At 37.7% G+C, this 24,509-nt stretch overlaps 2 protein-coding genes across 2 annotated transcripts in view; one reads left to right on the top strand and one right to left on the bottom strand.

The window, feature by feature from the left end:
* The window catches only part of LOC143302951 (venom serine protease Bi-VSP-like), a 72,102-nt gene that overhangs the window by 46,855 nt on the left and 738 nt on the right, over window positions 1-24,509 (top strand). Inside the window, exons 2-10 of the mRNA XM_076620208.1 lie at window positions 12,477-12,674; window positions 20,421-20,516; window positions 20,588-20,742; window positions 21,071-22,503; window positions 22,716-22,811; window positions 22,888-23,166; window positions 23,242-23,510; window positions 23,594-23,690; window positions 23,853-24,462. Of these exons, the coding sequence (XP_076476323.1) occupies window positions 12,602-12,674; window positions 20,421-20,516; window positions 20,588-20,742; window positions 21,071-21,226 (480 nt within the window). The 5' untranslated portion in view covers window positions 12,477-12,601 and the 3' untranslated portion in view covers window positions 21,227-22,503; window positions 22,716-22,811; window positions 22,888-23,166; ... (1 more) ...; window positions 23,594-23,690; window positions 23,853-24,462. The remainder of the gene's footprint in view (window positions 1-12,476; window positions 12,675-20,420; window positions 20,517-20,587; window positions 20,743-21,070; window positions 22,504-22,715; window positions 22,812-22,887; window positions 23,167-23,241; window positions 23,511-23,593; window positions 23,691-23,852; window positions 24,463-24,509) is intronic.
* On the bottom strand, window positions 5,600-21,948 carry LOC143302952 (omega-amidase NIT2-A-like). The gene is made up of 5 exons (XM_076620209.1): window positions 21,821-21,948; window positions 9,746-9,930; window positions 9,176-9,344; window positions 8,668-8,901; window positions 5,600-8,516 (listed from the first exon to the last, which is right to left on the bottom strand). The coding sequence occupies exons 2-4, from the start codon at window positions 9,827-9,829 to the stop codon at window positions 8,768-8,770; spliced, it is 387 nt and encodes a 128-aa protein (XP_076476324.1). The 5' UTR covers window positions 9,830-9,930; window positions 21,821-21,948; the 3' UTR covers window positions 5,600-8,516; window positions 8,668-8,767.

Raw genomic sequence — 24,509 nt, 5'->3', positions numbered from 1 at the left:
TGGAAGAAAGACGACCAGGAAACATCGGTGGCACTGGTAACGAAAGGTAATAATTATAAAAGGGAACAGCAGAAGCAGTCAAGTAAACGCGAATACGAGAAACAAGGACCAAGTTGCTTTAACTGTGGAAAAGTTGGCCATCTAAAGAAGGATTGCTTTAGATGCTTTATATGCAAAAGGAAAGGCCACACCAGCAAAAACTGTTTTAAAAATAACAAAAGAAGCAACAGTAGAGACAACCAGGAACCTAGAAACCAAAATCGGGATCACAGCGGAATTGGTCTATTAGGAAGTACCTCAGCGATACAAACGGCAAACCCTGATGTTTGGATAATCGACTCAGGAGCTACGGATCACATGACAGGACGACGGGAATGGTTCAGCGTTTTCGAAGAATTCGATAACACGGTGAAGATAGAGATCGGCGATGGTACGTTCATGGATGCGTGCGGCAAAGGAAAAATCAGAGTAGACTTTTGTGGACGGCAAATGGGTAACATGTACAATGAACGATGTTCTATACGTACCAGGTATGAAAAGAAATCTGTTTTCGATTAGATCTGTCGCAAGAAGGGACATAGATTTTTGTATTTCAAAGGAAGGGACCAATTGCATATTTTTACAAAATCAGAAAATAATAGCAAGAGGTTCTGTTATCGGAAATTTGTATAAAGTAGATATGCGAGTTATCATACCGTCAGTTTGTAATTTTAGCAATAGAGCGGAGTCAAACGCGGACACATTGCAGTTATGGCACGAACGGCTATGTCATCAGAACATCAGACATGTTAAAGAATTCTTAAAGAATTCAAATATGAAAGTTGTAGAGGATAATAACTTTTTCTGTGAAGGTTGCGCGTACGGGAAACAGCATAGATCGAGTTTTCACGAGAAAATCAATCGGGCGAATAAACCTCGCGAAATTATTTATACGGATGTATGTGGACCTATGGAAGTCGAGTCATTAGGCAAGAAACTGTATTTTCTGACATTTAAAGATGATTTTTCAAAATTCACAAAGATTTACTTCTTACGACGTAAGTCAGAAGTAATTGAAAAACTAAAAACCTTTTGCCTAGAAGTTGAAAATCAATTTAAGGATAAAATTAAAGAAATTCATAGTGATGGAGGGAAAGAATTCCAAAATAAAGAAGTCAAAGAATTTTTAAGAAGTCAGGGAATTAGGCACACGATTAACGTCCCATACACTCCTGAACAGAATGGTGTCGCAGAAAGGGAAAATAGAACAATAGTAGAGGCAGGTCGGTCGATGCTATATTCGAAACCAAATCTACCGCTGTTCTTATGGGCCGAAGCCATGAACACAGCAGTACATGTCATAAATAAGACGGGGCCGACAAGACATGATAAGAAAACACCATATGAACTGTGGTACGGGAAACCGCCGAATTTAGAAAAGTTTAGGGTTTTCGGTACTGAGTGCTTTGCTCACATACCTGCGGAGAAAAGGACAAAACTTGACAAAAAGGCTAACAAAGGATATTTGGTAGGCTATTTAGATGACGGACGAGGGTATCGAGTGTACGTGCCAACAGTAAAAAATGTAATATTAAGCCGTGACGTAATATTTAAGCCTGAACTAGAAAATGCGAAATTCGTAAAATTAAGTTTACCGAAAATTGTCGAGCGCGAAGATGTGAGTGCGCAGAGCGATGGAGCATGTACGTATGAAAGTGCAGAGAGTGAACATGAAAAACAACCTCATGGAACTAGCGACAATGTGAGACAATTGAGAGATAGAGATAAGATCAAACGAACCGATTTTTATGGTAACCCAGTAACGTACGTAGCGGAAAAATTACCGGTGGATTTTAACGAAGCGATGAGATCCGAAAAGAAAGAGTTATGGGAAACAGCTATGAATGATGAAATGAAATCGCACCATGAAAATAAGACGTGGATACTTGTAGAAAAACCTAAAGATCAGAAGGTACTTAGCAATAGGTGGGTTTTAACGATAAAGCTAAATCCGGACAACTCGGAACGATACAAAGCGCGACTTGTAATAAAAGGGTGTTCACAGAAAGAAGGCATAGATTATAAGGAAACATATAGTCCCGTTGCTCGGTTTGGCACAATTAGATTAATGCTCAGTATTGCAGCCAAAAATAATTTACACCTCGGACAGTTCGACATTAAAACCGCATTCTTATATGGAAGTCTGAAAGAAGATATTTATATGAAACAACCTAAAGGTTATGATGATGGTACAAATCGGGTTTGTAAATTGCTAAAAAGCCTATATGGCTTAAAGCAGTCTCCAAGATGTTGGACGGAACGTTTCACAAAATTTATCTCGAACTTAAAATTTTATCAGAGTAACGCAGATCCTTGTTTTTATATTTATACAGAAGACGACAAATTAATGTTGATGACCATATACGTAGACGATGGACTGGTAGCAGCTTCAGACGAATCTTTAATTGATAAATTCTTCGATGATTTAAATAAAGAATCCAAAATTACGAGTTCGAAAGAAGTAAAGAGCTTTCTTGGACTTGAAATTAATAGATTAGAAGATGGTTCAATATTCATTCATCAGAGTAGGTATATCGAAAACATATTGGAAAAATTTAATATGAATGAGACAAACAGTGTTTCTACACCTATCGAGACTAATTGGAACGAAAGCAACATAGGCGATAATGATTGTAACGCACCATACAGAGAAGCCGTAGGGAACTTAATGTTTTTACAAACCGTAAGTAGGCCAGATATTAGTTTTGCAATAAATATAGCGGCGAGACACTTAGAGAATCCAAACCAGTATCAATGGAAATTAGTCAAACGAATTTTGCGCTACATAAAAGGGACCGCAGACATGGGACTCTTATATACAAAAGCAGGCAGTCTCGAAACCTTTAGCGACGCTGACTATGCAGGCGACAAAGAAACAAGAAAGTCGACATCAGGCGTTGTATGTAAGTATGCGAATGCGGCCATCACATGGCAATGTAAGCGACAACAATGTATAGCTCTATCTACGACCGAAGCTGAATATGTCAGTGCAGCCTCAGGAGCGAAAGAAATTATGTGGCTAAAGAAAATATTTCTTGAATGTAAATTAGAGATCCTTAAGTATATGCTATGTGTAGACAATACTAGTGCCGTGAAATTAATTAAGAATCCAGAATTCCATCAAAGAAGTAAGCATATTGACGTAAGATATCATTTCTTGCGAGATTTATACAATAGAGGCGAAATTGATATAACGTATGTAACAAGCGAAGAGCAATTGGCAGATATATGTACAAAGGCGTTGCCAAAACCGAGATTTGAATATTTAAGGAAAAAGTTAGGTTTGAAAAGTAAAAAAGATATTAAGAGGTAATTGTTTGTAAACATGTAGAGTTTTTAGGGAGGGTGTCGAAGTGATTATTACTTCTCAAAAAAAAAAAAAAAGAGGAAAAACTCTACATGATCTGTTTAGTCTTCTAGTTTTTTTTTTGTGTAATAAATTAATTTGTATGGAAAAGAGAAAGGCGGCTGGCAAATGTACTTGAGAAGGCATTGACAAATTAATTTTCAGATATTTACGACAAGAGTTAGAAAATATTAAGAGATAATTTGTAAATTTGAGATAATTGTTTGTAGGGATGTAGAGTTTTAGGGAGGGTGTTGAAGTGGTTACCACTTTTAAGAAAACTCTACATCTGGTCTTTTTTAGTTTTCTCAAGCACTGAAGCCATCGACAGCGTGTAGACAAAAGACTGCGACGAAGTCAGGCCATAAACAGTAGACAGGCGACGTTGGCTTCGGGGTTTTTCAGTTATTAGGTAACACAGCTAGCGTGCGGATCTGGACCAGCTCAAATTGTATTTTTACTTATTACACTTCTATTTAAATATATTTTCTACCTTACAATTTATCCACGTGTTTTCTCTGTTTACACACCGAATAACCTCAACAGCACGTGTGTTGTAAAATTTGTAGGTAATACCTTTAGCATGATGGTTATGTCAATTAAGAAATGTACTAAAAATACATATATATATGAAGTAAAGGCTTTCGCATAGTCTATCACAGTGTCATTCAGCAGGTCCTTAACTGGGCAGGAGTACCTGTCAATGTCTATGGGGAGACCCGTGGGATATAGGGTCATGAACCATAAACATGCATGTTACTTATTGTTCATTATTAGCTGCGTGGAATATAATTCTCCTCATTAGACGAGTGATTATTACTACATATATCAAGGCAAACATTTATACATATACATTTATGCACGGGAAATTCTAATACATTGCCTGTAAGGACAGTAACTGAATGGCACTCAGTCATTCTATTAAATGACAAAAATTTCTTTTACTCTGTGTTTAGGCTATGGTAATACAGAGAAAGTCGAGTTGAGTTCTCTTTTAGAATCAGAAGGTTTGCAAAGTCAAATAGCACAACAAAAGAAAGCTTTGGAAGAGAAATTCAATGAAGAGAACGATGAGACTTGTGAGACTAATTTTTCTACAAATGTAAATTCGAAAAAATATAATGTAGAAAAAATGGATTGTGACTCTGAAGAAGCAAATGCGTATAAACATCACTTCATACCGGGACCATCTTTCAATTCGATGACTGATATAATGCCACCTGCACCTCCTTTACCACCACAATTAATGGCCAAGTAAGTACAATTTAAAAATTCTAATGGAATGCTGAATACTTCTAATATTAATAAGTAATTTGGAATAAGTTTAACATTTTATTTGGAAAAAAAATACGAAATTTTAATAAAATGTACTAGATTACCAGATAATGATACAGACGCACTTTCAAGTATGTTGATGTCATGGTATATTAGTGGTTACATGGTATATTACACAGGTAATTATTTCATATAAGTATTTTATTGTATATTAAATTTTCAATGGACTATGTTATTTCTTTTGTAGGTTATTATCATGGTTTGAAACAAGCAAGAAACAATCAAGAGAACAGGAAGAACTGTTGATTATATCAATTTTTTCAATAACAATATAACAATAATATAAGATATAATAAAATATAAAACTCATTGTATTTATTTACTTCAATTATTTGAAATAAAGAACAGCTTTATTTTCATATAAGACTTTAAGACTTTTTTAAAAATAATTACTAAGATAAGAAAACATAAAAAACATATTTTTGATAAAATACACTCACATATATATGTCGGGTTATCATTAGGATTTAAGGCTCGTAATGATCCTTCGTTTGAATTAGCCATTGTTTTACGAAACGGGGGAATATATTTACGCGAATAAACAAGATTTTACAGAATATTATGAATAATGAGTTTAATAAATAATAAGATTAACAAACGATAAGTTTAACTAATAATTAGATTAAAGATTAATAAGTTTAACGAACAATAAGAGGAACGAATAATTAGCCATTGTTTTACGAAACAGAATATATTTACGCGAATAAAAAAGATTTTACGAAATATTATGAATAATGAGTTTAATAAATAATAAAATTAACAAATGATAAGTTTAACTAATAATTAGATTAAAGATTAATAAGTTTAACGAACAATAAGAGGAACGAATAATATGTCTTACGAATAATGAATTTAACGTATAATGAGATTAACGATTGATAGGTTTCACGAATAATGAATTTAATTAACGCTATTAACAATGTTCCGGGGTTCAAACGAATCCACGGTCAACGGGATAACTCTTTACTATGTGTAGAATAATTTTAAACACAAAATACAATTGCTGAGACACTCGGTAAATTGCTCGATGTATCACTTTCCAAGGCGATCACACGAATGAATATCTGATGAAAATCTTTTTCGCTATACGACTGCATTTGTTTGTTATATGCTCGCTGGAAACATCGAGAAGGTTCCAATCGTTGTTGCTAGGCAAATTCTGTCAAAAGTTTGTTGTATACTCTTTGGAAACATCGAGAAAGATTCAAACGCCGTTACTAGGCAGTTTCTGTCTGGAGATTGATTCCTAATACAACGTGTGTCCCATTATATCGACATCTCTAAAGTACAATTCTATGTGATTTCTAGGGAGAACAATACAACCGATCCACACCTTCGTCAGGCAAAACGTTTATCCCGTGACCGTGGCTACGTTCAGCGACCAGTTGTCACCTCGAACCCACTTTCGCTTTTCACAAATGTCAAACAATTACAGATGACAATTACTTAATTACAGTTATGATAAGATCTGGGCTAAAGCATTAAAAGGCTTCCTCAAAATTGCATAGGGAAGGCTCCGGTTTTCATTTCATCTCCGACATATATAATACAAGGATATAATACAACCGAACATTTTAAACTTAGCCTATAGCGCGTGCGCGCACACACACGCACACACATGACACACATGACACACATGCGCGCACGCACATGCGAATGATTTCTCGAACGATAATCCATTTATTTATATTTTTCAATATCTGTCCTTACGATTGCGTATTTATTTGTTCCACGTATCATATTTATCTATTTGCATAACTGTAGGTGACATTTTTTTTAACAATTTTGCTAATATTTCATAACTTTTTAATTCATATTTCAAAGTGGTAACAGGTGTTTCTTTCTTTTCAAGTCTCCTCCATATCGGGCTTATTTCTAGTAGCCACGCTTGCTTACAAAACAATTTTATATCTGCACAAGAATATCTTTCAGTACATTTTACTATGTGGTTTACAATATCTGTATTTTCTAATAAGTGGTTGCTAAGGTATAATTTGAATATACCAAGTCGAGCAACTTCATTGGGTAATGATACGTATATTTGCTTTTCGAGACGCCTGAGTAAAGCTGCATCAATGCCCCTAATAACATATTTACAATAAATATTATCGTTCTATTATACTAATAATAATGAAGGAATACTTCAAACAACACAATAACATATTTGGAATTTGGAGAAATATTACGATATTTTGGTAGATATTACGATAGGTTGGTTTAACTTGTATAGTTTTAATAACTGTGTAAGATCAAACAAGAACCTATCGTTAGTTTGGCGAGATTTGATTACACGAAGCAACATAATTGCTTTGAAACTCAGGACAGAAAACAATGTCAACCGGTAGACGCGTTTGTCTGGTGAACGTGTAACGCGTGAATAATAGATAGCGACAATCACGCGAACGCTAGTTACAGCTGACTTGGCTTACATTGTAGCATTCAAACTAGAGTATACGAGCCGTAAGCGCTATTGAAAGTTCAAAGGCCGACTAGTGAGCTTCATCCTATCTCATTTTTTAATCAGGCGATGGATCGACGAATCGTATTGATTTCGAGGATTATTATAGTTCTGTGGGAATTTTAAAGCGTGGTTTGTCTAATCTTGTCTCGTTAGCTACAGACTCTTTGGCGAGCAGCCTGAAACCGTTCCTTCTTTCCTCCTTTTTCCCTTTTTACATCGCTTTGTTTTACATCGCAATTTACATTTATTTGTAAAGTTTGAATCTCCTCGATATTGAAGATGTTGAAGCTGCAAGTATGTGTTTCATTTTAATCCATTCGAGACCGAGATTTAATTGTAAAACGATACCTAGGTGTCGGTACGATCTGAATGTTTAGTTGGAATGATTCTGTGTTTTACTCTCTCCAGGGTATCCTTTTCATACTTTGATTTTAAATCGATGACAATCTTAAATAGTATGCCTCATATTTTTAAAATATAAAATTATATACTATGTTATTCTATAATGTATTATGTACAGATATATATATATAATAATTCTATATTGAAAAAAATATGAAATTAACATGATATATACATTACTACATAAGTTATATATAAAATATGTATATTATACCCTTGCCTACTGACTGATATGAATTTCTTTCGGTCTCGAATGCGTTAAAAGAGAGCGCAAAGAAGTCGAAATTACTTATTGTAATTAGTAAAACGACCTGAGAGGCAGACAGATACAAGAAAGAAGGAATATTATATTAGCGGCATTATCATGTTTTTGCTCTCTTTAATTCTTTCATCGAGACAGACAATCTACAGGTATTAATCGACCAATTTCTCCAAGCTGATAACTTCGAATTGATGTTTATATATAAGAAGTGTCGTTAAACGATACGTAATTGCCTTTTGATCGTAAATTTTACTATCAAGGGGTCTTTTATGTATGCGTAATCATTGTGAATTATAACAATTTATGTGATCGATATTAAAGGTGTTTAAAAGCATGTATTTTTTTCTATATTATTATTCTCCTATATTATTATCCTATATTATTATAGCATTCCTATATTATTATAATATCCAATTACATGTTGATACACAAGATATACAGATTATTATTTATAACGTTTTAGTTTTCTTAATTGAGTCATTCATTTAGTACAAATGATAAGAAATTAGTAATAATTCACAAAAAAAGGATATCGTAGTAGAAATATTATAAAAAAACATTTTCTGTTTTAGTGTAGAGTTACTCCTTCTTACAGACAGTGTCGTACAAATCTGTACGTCTCTGAGAAAATGTAGGTATCCGAGCCCTTACTTCCTCAACAACTTTTAGATCTGATAGAAAAAAGAAACATACGAAATAATAAGTAATGCTTACTAATAAATTCAACAAATACAAAGGAAGATGGCTAAATCGATAAATTAACGAGACTAAAAATTAATTACATCATGGATCTCTCGCTTTTAATTTTAAGCTGTAAATTACCGATATCGGTGACTGTCATATTCTCTTGAGTTTCCAAATCGTAAAGAATCTTTCCTCAGGGATTGGTCAACTGTGTATGTCCCCATGCGACGTAACTTGCTTAAGGAACACGAGCCGGTGATATGCAGGCAACGTATAATTGATTATCATTTGCTCTGGAACGCTGAAGTAATGACGAGTGCAGTGGTCCAGTGGTCATATTGAATGCCGCTGGATATATCAGCATTTGGCAACCTAACCCAGAGAAGCAGGAAATATGAAGCCACCGAATACCAATTAACTTCGTAGTTGCACGGTTCACATTCCATCATTTCTGAATATGCGAGGACAGTCCTCTTATTGTGCTTTTAATTCTTTTATTTGTTTCATTTTCAGCAAATATACTGGTTTTTTAAATTAAGCTTCTTTTTATACAGAGTTACAGATTATATTAATTTTATATAGAATATATTTAAGAAAGATATTTAATTTTTTGCTAGTTAAGTATTGATCGATTAAGTTACTGTACCTTTGTTCCGATAAATGCGTGCCATTTCCTCGAATCTAATATCATAGCAAATGCCAATACCTATTTTGCAGCCCTTCACATCGAACGTCGTTAGGGAGTTACCAGGACTGAGTGAATCACTCTCTCGAAAAGTAATCTTATTAGGAATGTCGATGTCGAATAGATGTACCTAATAACATAAAAATGTGGTCGCTAATTATATTGCTGCAACTTTTGTAATTTAATATCAAAGTTACCAACTCCTAAACTTTAATTATTTTTTATTTAATAACTGACAGCGTTTTTATCACTTTCTTTTATTAAAAAATCTTATCATTTAATAATGTTTAAAAAGGAGAAAAAATAAGTATAATAATATTTTAAGTATGTGAAAAATTTATACAACAACAAACACATTACAACAAAAATGGGCGTTTCCCGTATCATAACGTATTTTATAAACCGTAAATTATAGAATTGGTTATAGTATACGTATGTACATATGTATATTCCTAAATTATTCCTAGATAGAGTCACTTTCTTCACCCCGATATTTTCAAATTCAAAGCCATAAAGGAATATATTACTTACCTTTCGGTGTCTTGCTATCAAAGTTCCATCGGGACCCCAAATAGTACAGGTATTGTACAATTTATCGCCCTCTATTTCAGGCATCGTACCACCAACTACATAGATGTTGTTTTCTTTAGCTGCGTTCGATGAAGCAACGCTCGTTTCACCATCAGGAATACTCTCGCCGTATTTAGGAAAGTACTCTGCATTGCAATATTTCAATTAATGAAAAATAACTGTCTTTTGTCCCAACCATAAATTAAATTGAAATGTTTGTCAGTTTTTTATTTTCTAAATTATCAAAATAACCAAGTTTTATATTTCGACTTAATTAAATATGCAATTTCTTAGCTAATAGTATATATAATAAATTGTTTCTACAGGTTCAAAATGAAAAATGAATATTTAGAAATATTTAATTACGACAATGCTATTTGTGTTAGCATCAGTGGCTTGTTACTCAACGACTTTGCTAGTATAAGTACCCAATTATTAGTATCTTAAAAAATATATTTATACAAAAATCACGATAATCATGAAAATGGGGAAATCCTATATTCTCGAATCAATTCACAATTTATTTTGTATATTAATTAGATTCCGCGCTCATCAGTACGTACTCACTGGCGACATCGAGAAAATGTATCGGCAATTCCTCGTACGACCAGAGGATCGGAAATATCAAAGGATATTATGGCGCAGCGCGAGTGGAGAAACAGAAACATATGAGCTTAACACCGTAATACTCTTATCATAGAAATAGAAGCAGTCCTCAATTCCCGCCCGCTAACTCCTATCTCCACCGATCCAAATGATCTCCTAGCCCTCACTCCCGGACATTTCCTCATTGGCGATTCATTAATGTGCTTGCGTGATCGAGATTTCAGAGACATTCCATCGAACCGACTCTCCAAATGGCAGCATATCCAACAGCTTAAACAACATTTTTGGAACCGCTGGCATAAGGAGTATTTGAACGAGCTAACCAACCGCAATAAATGGAGCAAGGGTGGACACAGCATCCAAAAGGGCACAATCGTCATCCTCAGAGAGGACAACGTTCCCTCCATGCATTGGCCTCTGGGCCGAGTTATCAAGGTTCATCCAGGCGCCGATGGTGTCATCCGGACAGCTACAGTTCAGACGGCAAAGAGCATTTTGGATCGGGGCGTCAAAAGGCTTGTCCCACTGCCAATTCAACCCGATCTCGAGAAACCCGAACAACTAGCCACCGAGACGAAATAAGATGGGAACTTCAACCACACCTCGCTAGTTTGATCGGTACCCTCTCAACGGGGGGAGAATGTTACGCCATGCGGCTTACCATAGGTCATATTCTTAACTATCGATAGCGCCACTATAATGTCGCAGACGGATCGTCGCGTCTGCCCGGCAAACAAACATTGTAGTGGCAAGCGCGTGGTTCATTAAGCAGGGCGACTTCCAGAAACGTCGACTCGTGGCCCGTATTTTACCTCGCAGTAAAAGAATGTGGCGTGATCCGAACGTAGTGGGGGTCGCCTTCCAGAAAAAACGAAAAAAATCGAAAGGCGTTCAGAACTTTTCGAGAAGTCGAACCGTCAACACATGTGGTATGTCGCGCATTACTTATCAACCAAAACGCAGTTACATTTTTTTTGTTCCATTTATATCTTTCTAGTTAATAAGTTGTTGAAATAAACATTAATTTATTTGTGTTAATTCTGTGGAATTTCATTGAACTACCCTTATTATCATAATCGAAATAAGGGGATCGATCAGTTCGTGGCGTCGATTATTTAATCGTAACGGGAACTTACAACTCTCGTTGACGTGCTATCCCGCGATCGCGTCTCTCCGCGAACGGTCGAAACAAAATGATTCACTAAAAACTGTCCTGAATTCCTAAGAATTTATTTACCGCAAAACTGACAAAGTGTTTATTTAAAAAATGAGGTTGAAGGTAGTCCTTTTCTTTCATTTCATTCATTTTCATTTTCTTTCTTAAGTATGGCTAACACAATATCTAATCAATTAAAATTTTATATTTTCACGTGAAAAGTTTCTTTAGATAATTATTATCAACATGTTGACTAACTCTTACGGATTAATACGTGTCTGTAGGGCAATCCGGTGGACTTGATCGGCTTTTTACTTCGAAAGTTGAGTAATCGGTGTCGCTTTCTTACGCATCTTTGAACTGTATAAATGTTTTAAAATTGTTTGATCCAGAATGTACGTACCACACCGGACAATCAAGAAGGCACGTTTTATGTCTTTCTTTCCGATTAATAATAAGCCATTTACTGCAAAGAATGAACTTTAAAGGCATTAAACAGCACATCAATGTACATTTCAATTAGACTAAATAATAATGCTATGATTTTATCGGTAGTAACTTTACTTATTAACTTGAATTATTTCTTTCTTTTACTTCATGTTAGGAAGAGTATCTTTTTGCTTGAAATAAAAAATTGATATAGGAGTAATAATATGGATAGAGATCAAAAACTGTTAGGGCAGAAATTACACGTTTGAACTTTATAGTTCAGTATAGTTCAAATAGAAATTATATAGAATTATTTAATAATTTGTATTCCACTGGAATAAAAATTTAATTTCTGTCTTTATCAAATCTCTATTTCAGAGTATTTGTACGTATGTACTTATCGTCTGCTGTATGATCGAATATCGAATAGGTAATAATCGTTGTTACTCGTTATGTGAGAAAAAATTATGTATATTCACAACTATGACTATTGCATTTTAGGCGCTTGGCCATGGATCGCTGCATTAAGTTTTCGTAATCCCCGAAACCCAGACAAACCACTATGGAAGTACGGAGGTTCCCTGATAACGGCTAGGCATGTTTTGACCGCAGCACATTGTGCACATATGGATGGAATAGAAAACATACACAATCATAATATTGCCATTCTTAGATTGGTGGAGGAGGTGCCATTTTCGAGTAAGTCCTCAAATATATATGTCGGAGATGAAAAGAGCACAGGAGCCTTTGGAATTTTGGATAACCCCGCAACATTGTAACCTAGAGTCTACTATAGCTGTAATCAAACAATTGTAGTTATTCAACCCGATTGTAATTATTCGAGAATTGTGATAATGAGCTTGGGCTCGAGGCGACAGTCAGTCGCCGAACGTAGCCGCGGTCACGGGATGAACGTTTTGCCTAACAAGGTATGGAGTAATTCTATAGCTCTCCTTAAAAGAAATATTCGTGGCGACACGCGACAGTAAACATTCCAACGGTTTCTGTCCCGTGGCTCGCCACACGCAGACCCTATTCTTCGAGTAAGATGATTGCCAGATGTCGATGCGTCTCCGCAGTACATGTTCGGCTAGCCCGAGGGCCCGTAATAAATCTTAAGGTTTAGTTAACTAAAGTCCTTCAAACAGACAAACAGTCTTTGTCCCAGCTACGGGAAGATAGGGGAGACATATTTTTTAACGAACGGCGTCTCCCACTAGCAACTTTCCCTCGAGGGCGGCTAACATCCTTATCTAACCATCGATATAGAGATTGACCAATTAGCAGCAACGCCAATTTCCCTTACTTTCTGAACGAAGGCTTTTCTCGACGAATCCGATGATCTCGTGTCCTTAGACACACCCCATTATAGTTTTCCTCTGTGGCATCATCGGGACAGGAAAGGCATTCTCGCTCGCGATCTCATCGATCAAGGAGTAACGCCTTCGCGATCAGTGATTATTTTCAGACTTAGACTTTGTGTGAACGTTCTGTCGTCATCCCGTTGGCCGCAGATTCGTTATTGAGCCCGAGAACATCGTCACTAGCGTCGCGAGTGCCGAACCGCTGTGATCAACTGTTAAGACTGTAATAATTCTATCATTGCAATAAACTACGCCTGTGTGTACTGTATCAATGGCTAATCCTCGAGAAGATTCATTTGACGCCCACAACCCCATTCCCAGTAATGATCCGACATATATATATGTATATATATATATATGTCGGAGATGAAAGGAAAGCCGAAGCCCTTCCTTGGAAATTTTGGGAACATCCTCTAGTACCTTGGCCTAGATTTTATTATAGTTGTAATTGTTTAAGATTTGTAATAAGCGAGATTGGGTTCGAGGTGACAATCGGTCGCTGAACGTAGCCACGGTCACGGGATGGATGTTTTATCTAACGGAGGTCTGGAGTGGTTGTATGTGTTTTCCGAAAAGTGTGGTTGTGGCGGCATGCGGCCTCGAGAGCGGGCCGAGCCACGTGTGATGTTGCCTCGGAGGTGCCGATGCAATGGGACATACATTGTATTTAGTAACCAAAACTCCAGGCAGAAACTGCCTAGCAACGGCGTTTGGAACTCTCTCGATGCTTCCAACGAGTGTGCCTAGCAACGGCGTTTGGAACCTTCTCGATGCTTCCAAACGGGGATAGAAAACAAAATGCAATCGTACAGGGAGAAAAATCTCCACGAGGCTGGCATTCTTGCGATTGCCTTGGAGAGTGATACATCGAGCGTTTTCGAGGATCGCATTTGCGTCTAAGTTAGTTTCGCTTAGTAAGGAGTTATCCCGGTGACCGTGGATTCGTTTGAACTCAAACATTGCTAATAGTATTATTTAATTTAATTATTCGTAGATCGTATTATTCATTAGGCTTAGTGTTTGTTAGACTTATTATTAGTTGTACTTATTATTTGTTAAGCTTAGTGATAGACCTGTATATACGTGTAAATAAAATCTCGGCTTTGTGAAACGATGGCTAGTCCACATGAAGAGTCGTCGCGCGCCCAAAATTCGAATCCTGATCCGACATCAGAAGTGGGATTAGAACCGTTTAAAGTGCTACAAGAGCAAATGGTCCTTATGCGCGAGTTAATTCAGACGCTAGCGCACAAACCGGGGGAGCAACGACCGAGTACGGAATCTAAGGATGCAACGTTACCGCGTTTTGACCCCGAAGGCGCGGGCGCCGATCCATCCGCGTGGTGCTCTCATGCTGATCTGATTTTGAAAGACCACCCGATGCAAGATAGTGCGTTACTTTCCGCTCTAAATCGCGCCCTAAGGGGTTCTGCTGCGCATTGGCTTTCACAAATGGTGCACGGTGGAAAGCTTACCTGGCCAACGTTTAAGGAACAATTTCTTTCGCGTTTTGGTGGCAGAGAGACAGCCGCTTCGGCGTTAATAAGGATATCCAGAGTACGACCGTCGGAGACTGAATCCCCGGGAGCGTACGATAGTCGCCTCCGCTCCATGCTGCAGATGAAGTTGCAAGATCTAACGATGCCCGAAGTGATCAATGCCCTCGCCCTTTATATACTGAGTTCACAAGATCGACGCTTTCGGCGACTAACGCTCGCGAATAATATCAGGACGGAGGACCAATTTCATGATGAAATGAGGATTCTCCCTTACAACGATCAGCCGACATTTTCGCCAAGAAATTCACTAACGGAACCTGAAGCTAAACGAAGCAGGCTATCAGTTCCTCGGATTAAGTGCTACCGCTGTGGTGCTCACGGACATAGGAGAACGGAGTGTCGCCTGCAAACACAAACGGGGAAGGAGCAGGATATTCGAAACCCGAAGGAAAAACGACCAGCCGCATCGTCGAAGGTGACCTGCTTCAAATGCCACGAGGAGGGACATATCGCGCCTAATTGCCCATCATCGCGGAAAAGAAACTACGATTCCATTGACGAACGCCGGATCGACTCCTGTGTAGTAGAAGCTCCGGCTGGTAGATTAAGCCATCTGGGTGAGTCGTATCCATTTTACTTTGATTCTGGGGCCGAGTGTTCGTTAATCAAAGAGTCCCTAGCCTCGAAATTTTCGGGCAAAAGAATAACCGATGTGGTAGTGATGCGGGGGATCGGGAATACTTGTATTAAGAGTACACTTCAGATTTTGTCCACTGTTCGTATTAACGATCTTACATTGGAGATAGTTTTTCATGTCCTTGCTGACGATTACCTAAAATACGACATCATGATTGGTCGCGAGATTTTGAGCCAGGGATTCGACGTAAATATCGCGCAAGATAGCCTCGTTATTTGTAAAACAAAGGTCGTTAACGCTTGTGGTAAAGTCGCAGAAGATGCGGTCAACATTAACGAGGTTGACACTGATGTGATCGGTAACTATAAAGATCGATTAATCTCTGTTCTCGAAAAATTCAAAGAATCATTCATTACGGGTTTCCCGCGTACTCGCGTCAGTACGGGCCAGTTGGAAATACGGCTAATCGATCCCAACGTCACCGTGCAGAGAAGCCCTTACAGGCTTAGCGTGGAAGAGCGAAGAATAGTACGCGAGAGGATAGACGAGTTAATTAAAGCACAAATTGTAAAACCTAGTAATTCGCCGTTCGCGAGCCCTATAATACTCGTGAAGAAGAAGGACGGCTCAGACAGATTGTGCGTAGACTTTCGAGCGCTGAATAAAAATACGGTCGCGGATCGGTATCCCTTACCCCTTATTGCTGACCAAATCGCGAGATTGCAGAGTGCGAGATACTTCATTAGCCTGGACATGGCTAGCGGATTTCACCAGATCCCCATTCACCCTAACTCGACGGAATATACTGCGTTCGTTACCCCCGACGGTCAATACGAATACGTGACGATGCCGTTTGGGTTGAAAAATGCACCAGCCGTTTTCCAGAGAGCCATTTTCAAGGCCTTAGGCGACCTCGCTTATTCGTATGTCGTTGTTTATTTGGACGACGTTCTAATAATCGCCGACTCAATAGATCAAGCTCTAGAAAGGTTGCACACTGTACTAAACACTCTCGTAAACGCCGGATTTTCTTTCAATTTCGCTAAATGTTCTTTTCTGAAGACGTCGGTACTTTATTTGGGATATGTAATTCGTAACGGAGAAGTTCGTCCAAACCCGGGAAAAATACAAGCTTTGAATTCTTTACCTGCACCGTCGACCGTCACACAGCTTAGGCAGTTTATAGGTTTGGCCTCTTACTTCCGAAAATTTATTCCTAAATTTTCGCAAGTGATGAAACCCTTGTACGCACTCACTTCTAGTAACAAGCACATAACTTGGACGGACAGGCACGAAAAGATAAGACAACAGATAATTTCCGTTCTGACCGACGCGCCGGTGTTAATGATATTTGATCCCAATCGTCCCATAGAGCTACATACCGACGCTAGTTCGGAGGGGTATGGAGCTATTTTAATGCATAGAGTCGAAAAGGAAAACAGAGTCATCGAATATTATAGTAAAAGGACCAGTCCCGCGGAATCTAGGTATCATTCGTACGAACTGGAGACACTAGCAGTAGTAAGCGCCGTTAAGCATTTCCGACACTACTTACATGGACGGAAATTCTTAGTAGTTACGGACTGTAATTCTTTGAAAGCCTCCAGCAACAAAGTAAACTTAAACGACCGGGTTTATAGGTGGTGGGCTTATTTGCAAACATTCGATTTTGACATCATGTATCGAGAGGGTAAACGAATGGCCCACGTAGATTTCTTTTCGCGAAACCCCGTAGACTTGAATCGCCGTATGATAGACAAGGTCGCAGAGAAAGAGATTAATCTGGCCGAGATCTCCGAAGACTGGCTATTAGCGGAACAACGTCGCGATCCGCAAATCTCCGAAATCGTTAATAAATTACAGAACGAAGAGCTCGCGGAAGATATCGCGAATACCTACGAACTGCGATCCGGTACACTTTACCGTAAAATACAACGAAAGGGCAGAACCCTTTGCTTACCCATTGTTCCGAGAGGTTTTAGATGGTCCGTCATCAACCATGTGCATCAGTCAATTATGCACTTAGGATGGGATAAAACGCTCGAGAAGCTCTATGAGTATTATTGGTTCGAGGGAATGGCGAAGTATGTTCGCAAGTTTGTCGAGAACTGCCATGCTTGTAGAGTTTCGAAGGCTAGTTCAGGTAAAATACAGGCTGAACTGCATCCTATACCTAAGACCGGCATACCGTGGCATACGGTGCATATGGACATAACGGGCAAGCTGAGTGGCAAGAATGACTCGAAAGAGTATGTCGTCGTCTTGATCGATGCCTTTACGAAATTCGTGCACTTATATCACACACGCAAATTGGATTCGCTCAGCGTTATCAAGGCACTTAAGTCCGCCGTGTTTTTGTTCGGTAGTCCCTGTCGAATAATAGCAGATCAGGGTAGATGTTTCACGGGCCGGGAGTTTCAAGAATTCTGTGCAAGCAAACAAATCAAAGTTCATTTGATCGCGACCGGTGCAAGTAGGGCCAATGGGCAAGTAGAGCGTGTTATGAGCACGTTAAAAAATATGTTCACAACGGTGGAAACGACCGGGCGTTCGTGGCAAGACGCGATCGGGGAGATGCAATTGGCTTTGAATTGCACCATCAACCGCGTAACCAAATCGAGTCCTTTAGAGTTATTGATTGGTAGAGCAGCAAGACCGTATGACTTATTACTACCTGATAACATCGAGGAAAAAGAAATAGATATCTCCAGTGTAAGACAACAGGCAATAAAAGAGATGGAAACTAGTGCTAGGTATGACAAAGAGAGATTCGATAAAACCAAAGCTAAAGTAGTTAGGTTTAATCCTGGTGATTTGGTACTACGCCAAAATGAAGAAAGGAACCAGACAAAATTGGATCCAAAATTCAGGGGTCCGTTTGTGATATCGGAGGTCCTGGGAGGAGACCGATATACCTTGAAAACACTGGATGGGAAAAGGTCATACAAGTACAGTCATGACAGGTTAAGGAAAATGCCGGATAGTCGCATTCCTGCGGAGTTGGATGTCTGTTGTGATGACGAGAACAGTGACCATGGCGATGTGAGTACCCCGATCCCAGAGGATCGTAGAATTATATGAGCCCAGGTGCGGCCATGGGACGGAGTTCAGTGCGGTCAGGCACTGGGAGTGACGATGTCACGAAGCTGGGAGCCGGTTTAGTACCGACAGCGACGATGTCACGAAGCTGGGAGCCGGTTTAGTACCGACAGCGACGATGTCACGAAGCTGGGAGCCGGTTTAGTACCGACAGCGACGATGTCACGAAGCTGGGAGCCGGTTTAGTACCGACAGCGACGATGTCACGAAGCTGGGAGCCGGTTTAGTACCGACAGCGACAATGCCACGAGGTTGGAGCTGGTTTAGTACCGACAGCGACGATGTCACGAAGCTGGGAGCCGGTTTAGTACCGACAGCGACGATGTCACGAAGCTGGGAGCCGGTTTAGTACCGACAGCGACGATGTCACGAAGCTGGGAGCCGGTTTAGTACCGACAGCGACAATGCCACGAGGTTGGAGCTGGTTTAGTACCGATAGCGACGATGTCACGAGGTTGGAGCTGGTCTAGTACCGACAGCGACAATGTCACGGATTTGGAGCTGGTCTAGTACCGACAGCGACGATGTCACGAAGCTGGAGCTGGTCTAGTACCGACAGTGACAATGTCACGAGGCTGGAGGCGGTCTAGTGTTGACAGCGATCGTGTTACGAAGCTGGTTATGTAACGAACTTTGAGAGTATGTGCGATTCGAAGGATGAGACCCATTTGGGTGTGAAATCGAGAATGGTCCGTCATGTCATTACGACCCGACTGAAAGCACGCAGAATGCAACTGGCACTTTGAATGCTAATCACAATGACACTAATCTTGTTTCCTTTTGTTTTGTTAACGAAGGTACACCCGAGGACGTGTGATAGTCAGGATGGCCGTGTCGGAGATGAAAGGAAAGCCGAAGCCCTTCCTTGGAAATTTTGGGAACATCCTCTAGTACCTTGGCCTAGATTTTATTATAGTTGTAATTGTTTAAGATTTGTAATAAGCGAGATTGGGTTCGAGGTGACAATCGGTCGCTGAACGTAGCCACGGTCACGGGATGGATGTTTTATCTAACGGAGGTCTGGAGTGGTTGTATGTGTTTTCCGAGAAGTGTGGTTGTGGCGGCATGCGGCCTCGAGAGCGGGCCGAGCCACGTGTGATGTTGCCTCGGAGGTGCCGATGCAATGGGACATACATTGTATTTAGTAACCAAAACTCCAGGCAGAAACTGCCTAGCAACGGCGTTTGGAACTCTCTCGATGCTTCCAACGAGTGTGCCTAGCAACGGCGTTTGGAACCTTCTCGATGCTTCCAAACGGGGATAGAAAACAAAATGCAATCGTACAGGGAGAAAAATCTCCACGAGGCTGGCATTCTTGCGATTGCCTTGGAGAGTGATACATCGAGCGTTTTCGAGGATCGCATTTGCGTCTAAGTTAGTTTCGCTTAGTAAGGAGTTATCCCGGTGACCGTGGATTCGTTTGAACTCAAACATTGCTAATAGTATTATTTAATTTAATTATTCGTAGATCGTATTATTCATTAGGCTTAGTGTTTGTTAGACTTATTATTAGTTGTACTTATTATTTGTTAAGCTTAGTGATAGACCTGTATATACGTGTAAATAAAATCTCGGCTTTGTGAAACGATGGCTAGTCCACATGAAGAGTCGCGCGCCCAAAATTCGAATCCTGATCCGACATATATATATATATATATATATATATATATATATATATATATATATATATATATATATATATATATATGCTATTGAGTATTACTGAAGTATCATATCCTGAAATTTCTTACTGTACACATATATTGTGTCATAAAGCGTGTACAATTCTTTCTCATACTTTTGGTCATTCGTTTCCTGCATTTTCATTTATTTTTTTATTTTTCAGGGTATGTATATCCCATTTGTACGAAAGAGCCCCTACGAAAGAGCAACTTCGTCGGCTATAACCCCCTTGTTGCTGGATGGGGAGCATTAAGATATAGTAAGTGATATCAATTTTATAATAAAATTAAACAGTTCCAGTCTTAAATATCTTTCTTATTTTCTTCGTAGGACGACCACGACGTAATGCATTAATGGAAGTACAAATGCCAGTGATTAAGAACGCCGAATGCAAAATAGCTTATTCCAAATTTCCTAATGCACCTGATATCACTGATGGTATAATATGCGCCGAACATGCTCAAGGTGGAGAGGATTCTTGTACGGTAATTAAGTTACAGAGTTACTACAAACTATACGGTATCTGAAGACACGTCAATTTGAATTAACATCAAATCGACGTCTTAAACATTAGAAATAATAGATAAACACAATTTAATAGTTTTGCCCACTTCTCACACCTCATTATGGTATTTAGTCTAATTTCCTTCTAATCTTAGTTTTGTTCAAAATACATATAACATGTACATTATAAATTGGAGTATTTCTATACACAAATCAATAGAAGATTATTACTGTATATAAGTATAATTTCAATACAATTCGATCGATATATTTCAGTATCTTTGATTAAAAATTTAACGATCCTTTCAGGCTGACCGCGGCGGACCACTGCTGATACAACATGAATTAACCTCGTATTTAATAGGTATTGTGTCTTACGCTTATAAGTGCGGCACAGCTGGCTATCCCAGCGTTTACACTAGGGTCACATCGTACCTTGACTTCATTCTCCAAGCGATGGAATAATATGATATTACTGTTCCATAAATATCATTGTGTAAAAAACGTAAAGTTGGATTTTCTTATTGTGGAGATAAGAAACAGCTCAAATTTACATTGTTTTGTACGTTACAAATTATAGGCTTAAAATGTACGAAATGTAACTTTGAAACGACACTAATTTTTTACGCACGATAAACCTCCACGACTTAGGTATGTAAAGATGATAAACGTATATTAATTCTATTAATTTGGTAATAATAAACCAACTTTCTGAGAAGTTCTGTAAATTTCGTTTCTGTTGTATCAAGAGAATAATGGAATATTCCACTTAGATCGTATACTTCTTGTATGTACATACAAAATTTTCCGGCTAATCTAAAACACTTCATAAGATAGAGAGCTTCTGGAAATTCGGACACAGAGAGTACATAAAATACAAGATAAGTCTCGTGTCTTTCAAAATTATTTTTTATTCGCTAAAAACGTCCTGTATATTCATGCAATCACATGCAACCTCGAAACTTCACTTATTTTTTATCACTTTCCAATTCAATACACTGTTTCTGCATTTTTGACTATATGTAAGAGAAATTTCCATTCAGCCAAAGGTGTACTTACAGATTATAGATTCCTATACGACTCTCGGTAAAAATTTATCCGCACTCCAGATAGTTAAAACTTCTGTCGACCATATTGATCCATCTGCACTCTTCGTATGACGTCTATATCTGTTCAGTGCTGCTGCGTAGGTTTCATTGTGTTACGTCAATTCGTTTGTGCAGGATGCTGTGATTCGTTTCTTGTGGTCTGAGGTTATGTTTAATGCCTATATTTATCAAAGATTTAATGCACATTATGGAGAAAGTGTTTTGTCATGAAGTGTGTTTGAATGGGCACAAAAGTTCAAAGAATATCGCACAAGTGTTATGAAAAAACAGCTGGACGCCCGTCCACATCCACGATGACAACATTGAACGTGCTATCTACGGAATAGACGAGTGACACTGGATAATGTGGCAAATCATTTGCAAATCAGCCACGGCTCTGCTTATGCAATAGTGCACGACAGATTTGGGTTTTAAAAAGTTTGTGCGAGATGGATGCCGAAAAAGCTGATGAAAAGGTGAAGACGACGATGCATTCGTGGTTTGCAGCTCAGCCCAAAACATTTTTTAACGAGAAAATATGAAGGTCCTTCAGCAAATGGACAAAGTGTATACAGAAATTGAGTGATTATGTCAAAAAATGATGTATGTCTTTTTTGACAATTGCTTAAAATAAATTCTACACCGACAGAGAGGGTAACTTTTTACTCACCCTCGTAAGACACTTAAATTTCCAATCTATTATGATGAATAAAAGAGTTTATACTATTAAATCTAATTGTATTTTGTTGCATGAGAGTACACGTGTATGTGATGTACATTACCTTTATATCCCCTTGAACGCTTCAATATTGCGCATATATACTATATTTTGTGCAGCTTCTATAAAATTTTGTATGTTTGTTTAGGCTGTTAATCGAGAGGCTGGAGTACAAAGAAGTGGCACAATGATGTGGGCTGATGACATTTATAATTATCAAGGAATCACCCCTACATTCGCTCAGGTATATATCGTTGACTATAATGTATTTAACATATATGATTGTTAGAATATTAATAATTAATTTTTAATTCTATCAGAATTTTAATGAAACTGTCCCTTGGGAAGGAAGAACTGATACCTTGATATCAGGGTTTGTACATCCTATATATACGACAAATTTTAGAACATTATATAACGAAGAACCAGATCGTCGTGGCCATGTGATGTGAATAAAAGGACTTGAATTTGATGATATTTTTATAATGTTAGATAACATAACTAAGTATCTTCACAGTAAGATAGGATGACATGGTTTACATGATCTTAATGTTGTTCACTTGAGTGATGATATTATAAGGAAAAGTGTAATATCACAGGTAGGATGATTCATAATTTAGAACTACTAACTCATGTATGTATTAAAAATTAAAGAAATATATTAAATTTTATAGGATATTTATGTTTAGTAACCAGTAATTCAGAGATTGGTATTCATGGTTACTATAACGAGGCTGTAGAAACGCACCCTTTCTTCTTTGCAAATGGTCCTGTATTTATGTCTAAGCCGAAACTGGAACCTCTGAATAATTTAGATTTATTCTTGTTATTTTCTAAAATACTTATCTACAGTATACCATAAGGAATGATACCGTATCACACCTAATCAAGTGCCTTAAGAAACATCAACAGGATATCACAGTAATCCCTTATCGACTGATATGTAAGTAAAAGTTATGTGTCATTGTTATACACAGTTATGTGTTAGTGTTATACACAGTTATTTATCATTTTCTATTAATTCAGTTGTAGCCACTACAATATCTATGACACCGGTAGTAATTATAAGATCAATAATGATGTTCTATAAGAGGAAATGATGATTAGGAACAAAAACTTACAGGTAAGTCAAAGTATATGTTATTTGCCATTTGAAAAGAAAGTTACTAACTTAGAATTTTTTGATAAATAACAATTGTGCAAAATATATTGGATTTCAAATTTGTCAAAAATTGAAATTTAAGAAGCATTGTAATAATATAACATTAATATTTTGATTTTTCAGGAGATATCATGCGGTGGATGGATAATATGTAAAAAATATTAAGCAGTATATGAATTTTCATATTGCGTAGAGATAACAAAATGAATTTTAAAAAATGTCGACATAAGAAATAAGATATAGCATCATGACAAAGAATATATAAAGACAGTTTCATTTTTTATAAATAAAAATTTGTTGTTCCAGATTTTGAAATATAGTGAAACGTTCAATTAGTATCTTAATATCTTTAAATAATTATTATTTTAGAATCAATTGTAATTGTATCATACGTACTTTTGAATTCGTGCAAGAACATATGTAATTTTGAAGTAGTTATTATTAGGAAATTGTTAGACGCGAACAGTATGCGAAAAGTTAGTATGCAGTGTAATAATTATCAATCAAAACACAAGAATTAAATTCTTGAGGAAAAAATTTCCGGAATTTCTTATTTAGATGATTATAAAGAAATCCATAATAAAAAGGAGCTGCTTTCTAATACTTCTCTTCCTTGTAATGCCTACGTTAATAATAACGAGGTTCGACTTTTTGTTTTTAGAGGGATACTGGAAAATTTGAAAGTACAGTACCATTGGGAAGAAAATCACGATATTGAAAACGATATTTGCAAGTAAATTTCCAAAAAATCTGTTTTCAAATTTTCGCTTTCTATTTCAC

This window comes from Bombus vancouverensis, chromosome 7, assembly GCF_051014615.1.
Source record: "Bombus vancouverensis nearcticus chromosome 7, iyBomVanc1_principal, whole genome shotgun sequence".
Taxonomy (NCBI): Eukaryota; Metazoa; Arthropoda; class Insecta; order Hymenoptera; family Apidae; genus Bombus; species Bombus vancouverensis.
The sequence above is the reverse complement of the archived record's forward strand: the minus strand, read 5'-3'. Positions and strand labels throughout refer to the sequence as shown.

Excerpts from the sequence above, each read along its gene's own strand:
- LOC143302952 (XM_076620209.1), bottom strand. The coding sequence starts at position 9,829 with ATGCCTGAAATAGAGGGCGATAAATTGTACAATACCTGTACTATTTGG. Across the intron at positions 9,345-9,745 it reads TGATAGCAAGACACCGAAAG|GTACATCTATTCGACATCGA; the intron begins GTAAGTAATATA and ends TTATGTTATTAG. Across the intron at positions 8,902-9,175 it reads ACGCATTTATCGGAACAAAG|GTTGCCAAATGCTGATATAT; the intron begins GTACAGTAACTT and ends TCTCTGGGTTAG.